Raw genomic sequence first — 15,883 nt, 5'->3', positions numbered from 1 at the left:
CTTAATGATTTTCTGACCCAAAAATGTCAACAGCCAGAGCTTGACAATTACGTAGTTCAAAGTTATTGAAAATACTTCTGAAATACTTCAGGACTAAAGCACTGTCCTAATAACTTCACGTAGGATAAATATATTGTGGTATACTCAAACAGTGAAATACAACTCAGAAGTAAAAAAGAATGAAGCAGTCACACTTGCAACTACATGGACGAATCTCAAAAACCCTAGGCTGAGTGAAAGAAGCCTTACATAAAAGTTATATCCTGTATGACTGTTCATATGACATTGTAAAACAGGCAACATGGATCTATGATAAAAAAAATCAATCAATCTATAAAATCAGTATAATAGTTCTTTCTGAGGGTAAGATAGAGATGAAGACTGACTGGGAACAGATATGAGGGAATTATCTGGAATGGTGGAAATGTTCTATATTTTAACAGGAGTTGGGATTACATAAATGTATGTGTTTGTCAAAACTCACCAAACAATATACTTAAGATTATGCAAAATTGTGCATAAATTTTATCTTAAAAAAAGAAAATTAAGCAAATGTTGATAAATCTACCAATATATCACACTGGTAATTGGGGTGAAATGGGCAAATACACACAAATTATTTTTAAACGCACAAAAAAATTAGATGGACATATTGTAATAAAGCAAATACAGCAAAATATTAACAACTGAAGAAATTAGGAGATGAGTATATTGGGGTTCACTGCACAATTCTTTGAGATTTTCCATAGGTCTGATAATTTCAATAATAAAATATTGTGGAAAAAATAAAGAGAACAATCAGAATTCAGAAGAAAATAAATTTTACACTCAAACATGTTTTCTCCAATATTTTCCTTTTATATATTAACATTTTAACATATCTAATGTAATGTCAACTGTGACTATCTTCTAATAAGTAAAAGTTAAAGGATGACATATTTTTAAAAATTTGAAAGACATACCCGAATTTCTTGAAGGTTGTGAAAATTATTTCCTACTCTGACTGAGATCTTGCTTGGAGTATAGCTTTCATCAGATTTGTAGTCTGCATAAATACATAATGTCTTCACTGTTGTTTTTCTTCTAAAAGCAATAAAGTAAAAATAACATGCACTTCATCATATGAAAAGATTTCCAATGCATCTTATCTTCTGACTTCAAAAATCATAGTTTGCTAAAAGGAGTATTTGAATCAACATTTTCATATCTTTTAATTTCAACAATAAAAATGAAAAATGTAAAAATATAGGTCCAGATAATATGTTAAATATAGGTCCAGATAATATGTTTATTATACAGACATCTCCTATGTAGAACATGGTCAAGAGCCAGAAGCAAGCAAAGAAGGATCAGTTAAGCCAAATTAGGTACTTTATCATGCAAACAAGCATTAAGGATTTCCATCCACTTCATTTGTATTTTAGACAAAGAAATTATTCTCATAAGTTTGGTTTCCTTTGCTAGGTATGTACTTCATTTCCTATATTAATACTTGAAAATAACTAGCTAAGTGAGGAACTGAGTCCAGCAAAGAGAAAACTACTTTTTAAAAAAATAGAACAACCTAGTTTTAATGCAAGAAACATAATTTTGCTGTTGATTTTTTTCTTTCTTTCTTTTGCTATTGATTTTAAAACATACATATCCTAGGGAAAGAAAAAATATATAATAGAAAATGAACCTCAGAAAAAATGCAAGTGGCCAAAAAAAAACATGAAAATGTGTTCAACATCTAATAATCAAAGAAAGAGAAATTAAAACACACAGAGATATAAGTTTTATCATCATATTGGAAAATATTTAAATGACTGATAACACTCAAATTTGATTAGAAAAGGGTGCTTTCATCGCCAGTTAGTAGAAACACAACCTTTGACCCACTAACTCAAACTTCTGAGAATGCATTAAAATACAGTAACACAAACACTCAAACACTGATGTCTAATGAAGGCTGGCCTTGGAGAAAAAATGGATGCAGAAAAATCTTGTCCTGTGATTAAATCACTAACAAATTAAAAACAGCCTAAATATCCATGGCAATAAGGTTTTGGTTAAATAAATTACATTATATCCACTCAATGAACTGCTATACAACTATTTTAAAAAATCATGTACATATATAGTTACACTAGAAAAAAGAAGATTATAAAACAACATATGCAAAAGAATCACATTTGGGGGAAAACAACAATTTTTTAAAGGCATGTAAATCTATATTTGTGTATAGAAAAAGACCTAGGTGGAATTACCCAAAAATAGTAAAACTGACTGCTTTCGTGGGATGGGACCATAGGAGATCTTTATTTTCTTCTTTATGATTTTTATATTTTCTGAACAATTTTTCAAAATGAGCATGTGCTATTTGGCCACCAGGAAAAAAATATATATATATATCTAGGTGATCTTAAAAACCTACCCAAAAACCCATTAAGAAATCTATTTACATGTGCTTTAAAAGTTAAGTTCTAGTATAAACTGGCACTAACTTAGTAACAATGAGCTCCTTGAACAGAAGTAGTCTGTGTCAAAAGTCAGCCTATAAAAACAGCAGGGGCTCTGTAGCTCTTAGTGAGGAGACCAAACTTCTGCAGCCTAAGCTATTCTTTAGAAAGCAATACGGAAAGTTAAAGACTTTTCCTCAGATCAAGAGGTAAAACACTAAATACCCAGGAACTGCTGACAGGATAAATACCATTACTAGGTTTTTAAAAGAGGCCAAAGGTATCAAACTGACATCTTTCTCTCTGCTGAGCCCGGAAGGAGACAGGAGAGGAAGCAAAGAAAGAAAGGAAATTTTTGAAGACCTTTTTCCTTGATGAGCCATAAGCAGGAAGTAAATGATCTTTCTTCTTATGAAGAGATCAAAGATCACGAAGATGGCTCTTAAGAACTTTTTTTTTAAGGAAGAAAAGAAAGGCAGATCTAAAGGATCAAGTTTTTTGCTCAGAATAATTACATTTCTAAATTGTGAAATTCAGGTACACTTATTCACTGCCTTCAAGATGATCAGGGCAAGGTTAGAAAAGCAAAGAATATTAAAATACTAATGATAAGAAAAACAGTAACAGCAAAGAGCAAGTGAATATTTTGTGTCTGACCCAGAAGTAATGCTCTATACATATTGTCTCATTTATTTCTCAATGTTGTCAAATAGGAACTATTATTATCTCTGTTTTTCTGATAAAAAAAAAAACAAACAAACCATAACACTCAGGTTAGTAACTGGCTTAAGGTCAAAAAGCTAGTAGGAGGGCACTGTTGAAATTAAAAAATGTATCTGTCTACCTCACATGATTTTAACCAAAACTTCCTTTTAATTAATTGTGCTTGGTTCATTCAATAGTCATTGATGCAAGTTTACAGTAATAGGTAGGTGTCTGTAGTTCTTTAAATTTTATCTAAGCCATGAGTTATTATCGTAAGGTTCACATACCCACAGAAATCGTATGTATGATTTGCTATATAAATAGTTTCACTAAATTTGCATAGGAAACTGTGACCTCACCAGAAGTTTAAAACAATTAAAAGGTAGAGTAAAAAATTTTAAAACCATTGATCAATTTTATCTCATGATGAATTTTAAAAATAGTATTTCATGGAAAAGCATGCTATTTTTATACAAATAGCAATGTATGTGATACCATTAAACGTACAGACTATTACACATAGTGGCAGTAGCTCAAACTGCTCAAAACCATCAGTATAATAATAATCACTCCATAGTGAATGTTCACTATATGCCAGGCATCATGCTATATTTGTAGCATAAGATATTACAAGAGCGGGGAAGGAAGAGGGCAATACTTCCCTATTTCTGATGACATAAGTAACACTCCTGGATGCTCTCTATCCCCTCATTCACTACACCCTTTCTCTTGAGAAAGAGCTTCTAGCAGGAACCAAACATTTGCTTTGTTCTTTCAGGCCACCAATTTAATAAAGGCACATGCTACCTAGTCCAGTGGTATAACTGGATAGGTAAGACTGTTTAATTCTAGGGTTCAATAATAGGAAACACGCTTGACTGAAGATATAATGCAGTTATATTTCTCAAACATCAGTTCTGTCCATTTTATAAAGTTGGTATTTTGGCCTCCTCCTGCTACCGCAGATACGAGCACCTACTGAATAATTTCTCATCGGGTTTGAAACCCATGAAATTCCGATGGAAGACATTAGTGACAGATATTCCTAGATGCCTAACCTAAAATCCCTTTATCCCCTCTTTCTTCATAATATCTGGCTAAAAGATCCAACTTCCCTTAAAGTTAGGTATAGCCATATGACTAAGTTATAGCCAATAAGATTTAAACAAAATGATGGTGTGTACTAAAGAAGGTTTCTTTAAAAGAAAAACATGCCCCCTTTACCTTTCACATCTACTCCTTCCTGCTGCCTGGGATATGGACATGATAGGTGGAATTCCAGTAGGCATCTTGAACCATAAGACAACCTTGAGGATAAAATCTACAAGCTAAGAATGAAGGAATGTAAAAAGAGAAGGGAACTGGGTCCACAAACACACTGTGAGGCTGCCATACCACTTCTGGACTGCCAGGCTCCTCTTACACAAAGAGGTAGAAGAAATAAATTTCCACCTTGTAGAAAACACCATTATCAAAAGCTCTGTTACTAGAAGTTCTGATTTCTAATTAATACAGCATTACTGTGTCTGTAATGAAGAAACTGAGGTTCACATCAGGTTAAGCAAGTGGTCCTTGTTTACACATCTAGTAAAACACAGAGCCAGAACTTAATCCAGGTCTATGTGACAACATTATATAAGAGTAACTAATAAACCCTAAGGTACAAAACTTAAAGCTAAATGTATTTGATAGATGATAGCTTTACATTTAAAGTTAAATGTAAAAAAACAAAATAGTTACAAAACATGTTTTTAAAATCATTCTTCTTAACATGCTAGATACATTACCAGGAGGTTGAGACAAAATAAACAGAGTCCACATAGTTGTTTAAATCAGAAGCAAATATTTATAAATAACTATATTCTTCCATATATGTTCCTGGTATAAAAGTTACAAATGCGGGCCAGGCGCAGTGGCGCACACCTGTAATCCCACCACTTTGGGAGGCAGAGGCAGGTAGATCATGAGGCCAAGAGATTGAGACCATCCTGGCCAACATGGTGAAATCCTGTCTCCACTAAAAATACAAAACTTAGCTGGGCACGGTGGTGTGTGCCTGTAGTACCAGCTACTGGGGAGGCTGAGGCAGGAGAATCGCTTGAACCCAGCAGGTGGAGGTTGCTGTGAGTCAAGATTGGGCTACTGCACTCCAGCCTGGTGACAAAGCAAGACTCCACCTCAAAAAAAGAAGTGAAAAATGTCCTCTGTATCAATGTTAACAGGATGCTAAAATGAAAGTTTTCACTGAAGACTACAAAACAAAGACCATGTTTTGAAAGGATATATGAGACCAAATGCACAATTTTCAGCAGATACGGTCTTAAGAAAAAGTAAAATAAAATAAAACAAGAAAGTCCGAGATGTCTGCTCATGAAGGTTAACTGCTACATGATTTGCCTTCCCACCACAGACAATTAGAATACTGGAGAACATATCTGAAGCATCCACAGATGCTGAGCAACAGGCAACACAGGCCTCTAGGTCCTGAGAGAAAGGAAACACAAGAGGTGAGACCTACAAACAAGTAGGTTTTTGGCTGCAGGCAATTTCGGGACTGCAATGTGAAGAGGGAGAAGCCAAAGAGAATCTGGCAGTCTACTGAATTGATGACGAAGGAGCTACACAAAGGAAAACTCCAGAAATATACATGGGGTCCCCTTCATTTTACGCCTGAACACAATATGAACAGGCATACAGCAAAACTTCACAAGGATAGGCAAAGAACAAGCACTGGGGAAAGAACAATTACTGGAAAGCAGTAAGCTAAACAATTTCCAGCGGGCACAGAGGACTGTGAATCATTAAAGCTCCCAATAACCAAAGTGGAAAGTCCTCTTTAAATACCTAAGACATTCGTTTGCGATCCCATACGAGTCAAGCCTTAGTAATGAGGCTAATCTTGCCCAAGAGAAATGATCTTAAAGAGTAGTCTAGGGACCTGCGGAGGACCTCAAGACTCTTTCAGAGGATCAGCAAGGTCAGAACTATTTTCTTAATATTATTAAGACGTAATTTGCCTTTTTCAGAATCATTCTCTTATCAATATGTAGTAGAGTTTTCCAGAGGCTATCTGACATGGGATGTTGTAACAGATTTAATGAACAAGCAGAAATGAGACTCCAGCTGTTTTTTTGTGAACCAAAAAGGTTCACGAAAAAATGTAAACAATGACACTCTTCTATTTTTTGTTGCTGTTGTTTATTTGGGAAGAGACAGTTATTTTTCATAAAATTGTTATTTATGTTGTTAACCCATAATAGGTTAATTATTGTTTATTTTTAGTGAATAAACAATTTAAAGTTTCTAATCTATAATTTCTAAAATAGTAAATAATGAGATAGATATATAAAGATTTCTGGAGCACTTAGTAAGAGTTTAAAGCAGTACTGAGACTAAAAAGTTTGAGAACTGCTGCTCTAAAGCAGGGCTTGGTAAGCTACACCTTGCAGGCCAAATGTGGACCACCACCTATTTTTATAAACAAAATTTTATTGAAACCAAGTGATACTCCGTCATATACATTGTCTATGGGAGCTAACACTACAATGGCAAAGCTGAGCAACTGCAGCAGGACATATAAAGAAGTCTTACAGCTTAACAACAAAAAGACAACCCAGTGTAAAAAGAGGGAAGCGACTTAAGTAGTCATTTCTCTAAAGAAGATACACAAATAACCAGGAAGCACATGAAAAAATGTTTGATATCACAAATCATGAGGGAAATGAAAATCAAAACTATAATGAGATAGACTCATTAGGATGACTATCATCAAATGTTGGCATGGACGTGGAGAAACTGGAACTTTTGTGCATTACCAGCAGGAAGGTAAAATGGTACAGCTGCTGTGAAAAACAGTATAGAGGTGCCTCAAAAACTTAAACACAGAATTACCATATGATCCAGCAATTCCACTTCCGGATATATATATAAAAGAAGTGAAATCTGGTACTTGAACAGATATTTGCACACCAATGTTCATAACAGTATTATTTACAACAGCCAAAAGGTAGAAACAACCCAATGTCTTCTGAAAAATGAATGGATAAACAAAATGTGGCACAGTCATACAATGGAATATTATTCATTCTTAAAAAGGAATAAAATTCTGACACATGCTGCAACATGAATGAACCTTGAAAACATTAGGCTAAGTGAGATAAGTCAGACACCAAAGGACAAATATTGTATAATTCCATTTATATCAGGTCCCTAGAACAGTGAAATACATAGAAGCAAAAAATAAAACACTGATTATCATGGGCTGGAGAGAAGAGGAAATTGGATGGTTATGATTTAATGGGTTCCACGCAGGATGATGAAAAGTTCTGAAGATGGAGGTGGTATTGGTTGCACAACACTGAAATGTACTTAAGGACACTGAACTGTACATTTAAAAATGGCTGGTCAGGCACAGTGGCTCATGCCTATAATCCCAACACTTTGGGAGGCTGAAGAGGGTAGAGCACCTGAGGTCAGGATTTCGAGACCAGCTGACCAACATGGAGAAACCCCGTCTGTACTAAAAACACAAAATTAGCCGGACGTGGTGGCGCATGCCTATAATCCCAGCTACTTGGGAGGCTAAGGCAGGAGAATCGCTTGAACCCAGGAGGCGGAGGTTGCAGTGAGCCAAGTTCATGCCATTGCACTCCAGACTGGGCAACAAGAGCAAAACTCTGTCTCAAAAAATAAAATAAAAAGGCTATAACGGTAAATTTATATTAAATATTTTACTACAAATAAAAAAATCTTTATTGTTTATTACTTACCATCTCAACAGAATAAATATTAAATAAATAATTAAATATTGAATTTGATTATTTACCATCTCAACAGAATAAAGAAAAACTATATGATCCGTATGAATAGATATAGAAAAGGCATTTGAGAAAATCCAAAAACGTCTCAGGAAACTGGGAAAAGGGAACTTCATAACCTGATAACCTGAAAGGTTACCTTAGTTTCTTTCTAGAAAGGATGAATAATCCTCATCAGGAAGCTGGAGGTACTACCATGTGAAAAAGAAGATGATTAATATACCCTCAATAAGAGAACTGCAGATGAATCATCCATAGCATTAAGTGAATGTGGTGGCTGATTCTCTGAACCCGCAAAAGCATCCATAAGATAATAGCTTTAAATATATAGCCAGGTACAGAGAACACCAATGCTATATCACCAAGACAGAACTGGCAATTACAGACTTTCCTTCTTTTCTGACCTCTTCTTCGTTCCCATACTAGCAGATCTAACAAATTCAGAAATGTGAAAGGACAAAAAAAAAACAAAAAAAAAACTAGGCAGGGTAAGTGAAGCAAACTACACCCAACTTGCAACAGGCCCAAGTTTAGGGAGAGGAATAAACCTTAAAAGAAACTTCAAAGCAAGATTCAGGCTTTCAGTATTCACTAGAACTGAACATGTCTATTTCTAAAATATATTTTGCCATTTGAAATAAACAGAAAACTGGGTATGTTACCAAAAAATGTGCTATATGCTCCCCACCAAGTCCTCATCCAGAGCAGAGAAACAGCTTGTTCTAATTTAAAAAGACAATGAGATATAAAATAATGTTACTTTATATATGTTACAATATATGTTCACCTTAACAGATCAGTAATACATATAAATTATTTCTAAAACCTACATGCTCAACTAGCTGAGAAACTGCTACATAAATCAAGAGTTGCTTATTTTCTATGTGAAGAAAAAAACATCTAAGGAACCAAATAGTTTGTTTAACAAAATATAAACTCCAAATTGAACCTCTTTCAAACTTGTTTGTAATACAATTTTTTTCAATAAAGTTCATGAAAACATGGATGAAGATTAAATGGAAGAAAGCTGAATACTGAATTTATATAATAAAGGTAGAAAAGTTAGTTCTCAAGCGCTAAAAAAATCTACCCAATCCTAAATCACAATCCTAAATTATACTAGATGGTTCAGTCACAATCTTTGACAATAAATATTTAACATTTCCTTTTGGTGTTCATAATTCAATATGTAGGTGACCAGGAAAGTCCAATGAATATCTAGTTGAGTCTAATGATTTATAATGTATTCACAAGTATTAATATACTGTGATTAAGCCTAGCATCTATTATGTATTTTTTTTTTTTTTTTTTTTTTTAGGAGACAGGGTCTCGCTCTGTCACCCAGGCTGGAGTGCAGTGGTATGACAAAAGCTCACTGCAGCTTCAAACTCCTGGCTCAAGCGATCCATGACAGCTTCCTGAGTAGCTGAAACTACAGGTATGTACCACCACACCCAGGTAATTTTTTAAATTTTTTGTAGAAACAGAATCTTGCTTTATCTCCTAGGCTAGTTTTGAACTTCTGGCTTTAAACAATCCTCCTACCTCAGCCTCCCAAAGTGTTGGAATTACAGGCGTGAGCCACTGCACCCAACCTATTTTTTTTTAAATGACATCAGCACTTTAATTTTTTCATTTGTTCTACTTTTAAAAATAAGGGAAAAATGCAATAAAGTATTCTATAATTGCACAAATGCTTTTTTACAAAGATACCTAAGCTGCTGAAACTCTAGTGCTACCAGGCAATAGGTCCTGTTGTTCACCTGTTACCTGATACTTTTTAAAAACCTAAAATTAATCCAAAGAGATGATCAAGCAAAAGTATAAATTTCACAAAATTATAAAGTTTAATATTTATCAACAGTGTAATTTGGGGAGGGGGGTAAATAAACTAATTTGTATGATTTGGCTTAAGCAATTTACACCCATACATACGTTGGTATTTAAGTATATATAGGATTTTATTAAATTTATAAAGTACTTTCTGTTCAAAGTGCTTTAAATGATAATGGAGTTTATTGCTATCAATGTTTTCATTCAACCCAGGTTTTAGGAAATACAGGTTTTTAAAAAATTTATAATTTATCTTTCATTAGTAAACTATCAAAATTTCTCTTGAAAATGAAGCAAACCAGCATAACTTTTCAATATTTTTCTCAGCATTCTTCTATCCTTTTCTATTTCAATAAATTTCTTTGTGACACAGAAATTATTTTAATGTAATTTAAAAATGTATAATTGTTATTACCATGACAAAAATATCAAGATTACATTTAATAAAATTTGTAGGAATTTTGATGAAGGCAGATCAAACAAAAGCACAAATTTTGCTTTGTTCTTACTCAGCTTAATATTTCAGTATTTATCAGCAAACAGTATTTTAAATCAGCAAACAAGTACATTAATCCATATAATCCATATTAAACTAAATTACTCCCCAATTTTCCTTAAAAAAATTATTAACAAATTTTGAAATTCTTCCCAAGAGAATTAGCTCTTTACAAATAGAAAATAATTCACTTTATCTTTCATAAGAGCAAAAAGCTTCTCTATTTTCCATTTAAGCACAAAATTACACACTCAAAGAACATTTCATTTTCTTATTATATTTTTTCCTTCCCCCTTAAGACTTTTTTCTCCTAACTGCCAAGAAAAATTACCTCTCTTTTTGAGGAGGGCAGAGGCCTTTTTCCCTTCATTTATTTATGTAATAGGTAACAGTTTTTAATATATTCTATTCACATTTTTATGAAGATTATTTCTTTGCAATTTCTGCACGGCTGACAGAACAGGAGATTCCTCCAAAAAAAAATCAAGAACTATGAAAATGTTCCAAATTAGATTTTCCATGTATAGGCCCTGTGATACTTAATTGCTAGTGTGTCTATTCTTGAATTTGGAAATACTTCAAACTTTAAATTATGTTCATATTCTAACATTTAAAGCTATTTCACAAAAAAAGTATGCTAAACACATTCAGTAAGTGAAGCATAATGTATTTTAATTAGACCTAATCAGAACCATTAGGACTAAACATGAGCTTAGAGGATCACGTATCTAACCATTACTTATTCCAATAAATACCCAGGTTCAAAACTTTTCTGACAGGTAACAACTGTTACTATCAAGCAAATTATCTTTGATCAGTTCCAATTTTTAAAAGTTTTCTTTATACTAAGCCATAACTGGTCTTCGTGCAGCTCTTACCTTTTGGATGAAGTTTTTTCTTATGAGGTGACACATACAAAAAAATCTAATTCCTCCACAAAATATAAATCCTTCAAATTATGGAAAGAAAGCTACCATGTCCCCTAAAGTTTTCGGCAGACCATATGTTCCAAATTTTTTTTTTATTATGGTTTGGCTTCAATCCCCTATTCTGTCTACTCTCTTCTGAGCACATCCTAGACCTTCTTTATCAGTGTTAGCAGGGGAAGCTGACACGGAATACAATACACCAGGAGGTCTTCATACATTCTATGGTTACTTTATTGCATCCCAAAATCATACTAGCTTTTTTAGCAATCACATCACGCTGTTAACTGAAACTAAACTCATTGTCAACTAAAACTACTTAAATATCTTTCACACTTCTGGCTTTGTCCTCTTTTCCCATCTTGAGTTTACACTCTTCAAAAGGAAGGAGGAGAAGTGGATTAAATATAGAACTATAACTTTATAATACATTTATTATTTACTATAAAGAGACTAGTACTTAACTGTCATTTTAATTTTAGCAACCATCTTAAGAAATAAAACTTTTATTTAAAAAGAACCTCAGGGTTGATCAGAGCCAAGGTGGCCAACTAGATGCAGCCAGGAAGAGTTTCATTCACCAAGAGACCAGACCATCAAGAAGACAGGCATACTCTGAGCAGACTGTCAGAAGGAAGGCACTGAGAGTGGACACAGGGAGGACCAAGCAGACCCTGGGCTGAAAGGGTAGTAAGCTAGGAACCCTGAATGGGGTTGCTGAGCACCAGGACTCATTTCTGGCCCTGAGCAGCTCCTGGGGAAGGAATTAATTAAATAGGCATGGAGTAGTCCACTCTCACCACGTATCCCCAGAATTCTAGCTGCAGGAGGCCGCATAACCCTCACGGGCATCTGAACTAGCAGGGAGTGCTGCTTGGGAGAGTTAGCAGGCACAGGACCCCAGCCTGTGTGGAGCCCAGAGGGTTGGGCATGGGAATGGCTGCAGTGGAGCACAGCCAGGGATGCCTGTCCCCTAAGGACTGCCATGTACCTCTAGGTGGCTTTGGCCTTTGTTGACTGTTGGACCTGGACAAGATAGGGCTATCTTACCCATGGAATGGGGCCAGTCTGATCCGAGCAACACCTTGTCTGCCAGTCTCTCCCAGGGTCCCTGCTTGGCCATGTCTGATTGCAGCACAGCCTCAGAAGACCTACTGGGGTGCTTCCCGGCGGCCACTGACACAGTTTTTTCACCAATAGACCCCACCTAACCATCAGAAAGCTTTTGCAGATGGGCTGCTGCCAGCATACATCTGCCCACAGACTTCCCCTGACTGCTTTGACTGCACCCCTCATTGGAGTGTTGTTGCCAGCAGACTGAGAACACCGTGGCCCCTCCAGTGCAGCAGTTGCTTAAATTGAAGGGCCAGAGAACAAGGTTTTGGGTCTGGTCAAAGGCCCTCTGGATTACCGCATTCAACCCACAAGTGCTGAGCTGAGCCTTGGTATCCTGAAATCATCCAGAAATGAAGCCAGTCAACTAAACCCAACTTGCACCACAGTCAAATCCTCCATGACATCAAAGAAGATAAAAGCAAAGAAGCTCATCTAACAGACCGCAACTTCAAAGATTAAAGGAACATTTTCCCACACAGATGAGAAAAAAACAGAGCAAGAATTGTGGCAAGTCTAAAAGACAGAGTGTCTTCTCACCTCTAAATGAGCACACTAGTTGCCCAGCAATGGTTCTTAACCACATTGAAATGACAGAAATGACAGACATTTGGAATTCAGAATTCAGAATCTAGATGGCAATGAAGAACATCAAGATGCAGATGGAAGTTGAAACCCAATCCAAGGAATCTAAGGAATCCAGTAAAATGAATCAAGAGCTGAAACACGAAATAGCTATTTTAAGAAAGAATCAAACTAATCTGATAGAGCTGAAAAACTCACTACAAAGATTTCATAATACATTCATAAGTGTTAACAGCAGAATGGACCAAGCTGAGGAAAGAACCTTACAGCACAAAGACGGGTTCTTCAAATCAATTCAGTTAGACAAAAATTAAAAAGAATTTTTTTTTAAATGAGCAAAACCTCGGAGAAATAGGAGATTATGTAAAGAGACCAAACCTACAACTCAATAGGGTCCCCGAAAGAGAGGGAGAAACAACAAGCAAATTGGAAAATATATTTGAGGTTATTGTCCATGAAAATTTCCCCAACCTCACTAAAGAGGTTAACATTCAAATTCAGGAAATTCAGAGAACCCCAGAGTACAGAAAAAGTTGGTATCAATCCTACTGAAATGATTGCAAAAAACTGAGAAGGAAGGACTCCTCCCTAACTCATTCTAAGGCCAGCATCACTCTGATACCAAAACCTGGCAAAGACCCAGTAAAAGAAGAAACCTCAGGCCAATATTCTCGATGAACATCGACACAAAAATCCTCAATAACATACTAGCAAACTCAATCCAGCAGCGCATCAAAAAAATGCTAATCCACCACAATCAAGGAGGCTTTATTCCTGGGATGTAAGACAGGCTCCACATATGCAAATCAACAAATGTCGTTCATCACATAAACAGAACGAAAAACAAAAACCACATCATCATCTCAAGAGATGCAGAAAAGGCTTTCAATAAAATTCAACATTGCTTCATGTTAAAAATCCTCAATAAACTAGCCATTGAAGGATCATAATTCAAAATAAGAAGTGCCATCTATGACAAACCCACAGCCAACATCATACTGAGCAAAAACTGGAAGAAGCATTCCCCTTAAGAACCAGAACAAGACAAGGATGCCCACTCTCACCACTTCTATTCAACATAGTTCTAGAGGTCCTAGCCACAGCAATCAGGCAAGAGAAAAATTAAAAGGCATTCAAATAGGAAGACAGGAAGTCAAACCGTCTCTGTTTGCAGACAGTGTAATTCTCTACCTAGAAAACCCCATAGTCTCTGCCCAAAGACTCCTAGATCTGATGAACAACTTCAGCAAAGTTTCAGGATACAAAATCAATATACAAAAATCAATAGCATTTCTATACACCAGTAACATCCAAGCTAAGTGCCAAATCAAGAACACAATTCCACTCAAAACAGCCACAAACAAGAATAAAATACCTGAGAATACAGCTAACCAAGGAAGCAAAAGATCTCTACAAGAATTACAAAACACTGCTGAAGGAAATCAGATATGACACAAACTAATGGAAAAATATCCCATGCTCATGGATAGGAAGAATCAATATTGTTTAAAAAACAAATGGTCATAACTGCCCAAAGCAATTTACAGATTCAATGCTATTCCAATCAAACTACTGACAGTTTTCACAGAATTAGAGAACTATTCCAATATTCATATAGAACCAAAAAAGAGCCTCAATAGCCAAAGCAATACCAAGCAAAAAGAACAAGCTGGAGACATCACATTACCCAACTTCAAACTATACCTCAAAATAACAGTAGCCAAAAGAGCATGGTACTGGTACAAAAACAGACACAGAGACCAATGGAACAGATTAGAGAACCCAGAAATAAAGCTGCATATCTACATCTGATCTTCAACAAAGTTGGCAATAACAAGCAATGGGGAAGGAACTCCCTATTCAATAAACTGTACAGGGATAACTGGCTAGCCATATGCAGAAGATTGAAATTAGACCCCTCCCTTTCACCATATACAATAATCAAGATTTATAAAAGACCTAAATGTAAAACCAAAAACTATAAAGTCCCAGGTAGAAAACCTAGGAAATACCTAGAAATACCTAGAACATAGGACCTAATAAAGATTTCATGACAAAAACTCCAAAAGCAATTAAAACAAAAATGGAAATTGACAAGTGGGACCTAATTAAACGAAAGAGCTTCAGCACAGCAAAAGAAACTATTAACAGAGTAAACAGATAACCTATAGGATGGGAAAAAATATTTGCAAATTATGCATCTGACAAAAGTCTAATATCCAGAATCTATAAGGAACTTAAATTTACAAGAAAAAAGCAACTCTATTAAAAAATGGGCAAAGGACATGAACAGACATTCCTCAAAAGTAGACATACAGCCAACAAGCATATGAAAAGATGGTCATCCTCACTAATCACTAGAGAAATACAAATCAAAACCACAATGAGATACCATTTCACACACCAGTCGGAATGTTTATTATTAAAAAGTCAAAAAAATAACAGATGCTGGTGAAGTTGTGAAAAAAAGGCAATGCTTATACACTGCTAGTGGGAATGTAAATTAGTTCAGCCATTGTGGAAAGCAGCTTGAAGATGTCTCAAAGAATTTAAAACATTAACTACTATTCAACCAAGCAATCCTATTACTGGTTATATACTCAAAGGGATTTAAATCATTTCACCATAAGACAAATACACACACATGTTCACTGCAGCACTATTCACAATAGCAAAGACATGGAATTCAATCTAGATGCCCATCAACAGTGGACTAGATAAAGAAAATATGGTACATATACACCATGGAACATCACACAATCATAAAAAAGAATGAAATCATATCCTTTGCAGCAGCATGGATGCAGCTGGAGGCTGGCATCCTAAGACAACACAGAAACAGAAAACCAAATAGTGCATGTCCTCACTTATAAGTGGGAACTAAACATTGAATACATGGCTGGGTGCGTGGCTCACACCTATAATCCCAGCACTTTGGGAGGCCGAGGCAGGCGGATCACCTGAGGT

At 35.4% G+C, this 15,883-nt stretch overlaps 1 protein-coding gene across 6 annotated transcripts in view; it reads right to left on the bottom strand.

Moving 5' to 3' along the window:
- ANAPC10 (anaphase promoting complex subunit 10) overlaps positions 1 to 15,883 on the bottom strand; it is a 148,481-nt gene that overhangs the window by 114,203 nt on the left and 18,395 nt on the right. For all 6 annotated transcript variants that reach the window (XM_011987144.1, XM_011987148.1, XM_011987145.1 and 3 more), the window contains one exon: positions 963 to 1,083. In XM_011987144.1, the coding sequence (XP_011842534.1) occupies positions 963 to 1,083 (121 nt within the window). The remainder of the gene's footprint in view (positions 1 to 962; positions 1,084 to 15,883) is intronic.

Source organism: Mandrillus leucophaeus, unplaced genomic scaffold (assembly GCF_000951045.1).
Source record: "Mandrillus leucophaeus isolate KB7577 unplaced genomic scaffold, Mleu.le_1.0 Scaffold301, whole genome shotgun sequence".
NCBI classification, from domain to species: Eukaryota; Metazoa; Chordata; class Mammalia; order Primates; family Cercopithecidae; genus Mandrillus; species Mandrillus leucophaeus.
This window is presented reverse-complemented; position numbering and strand designations above follow the sequence as displayed.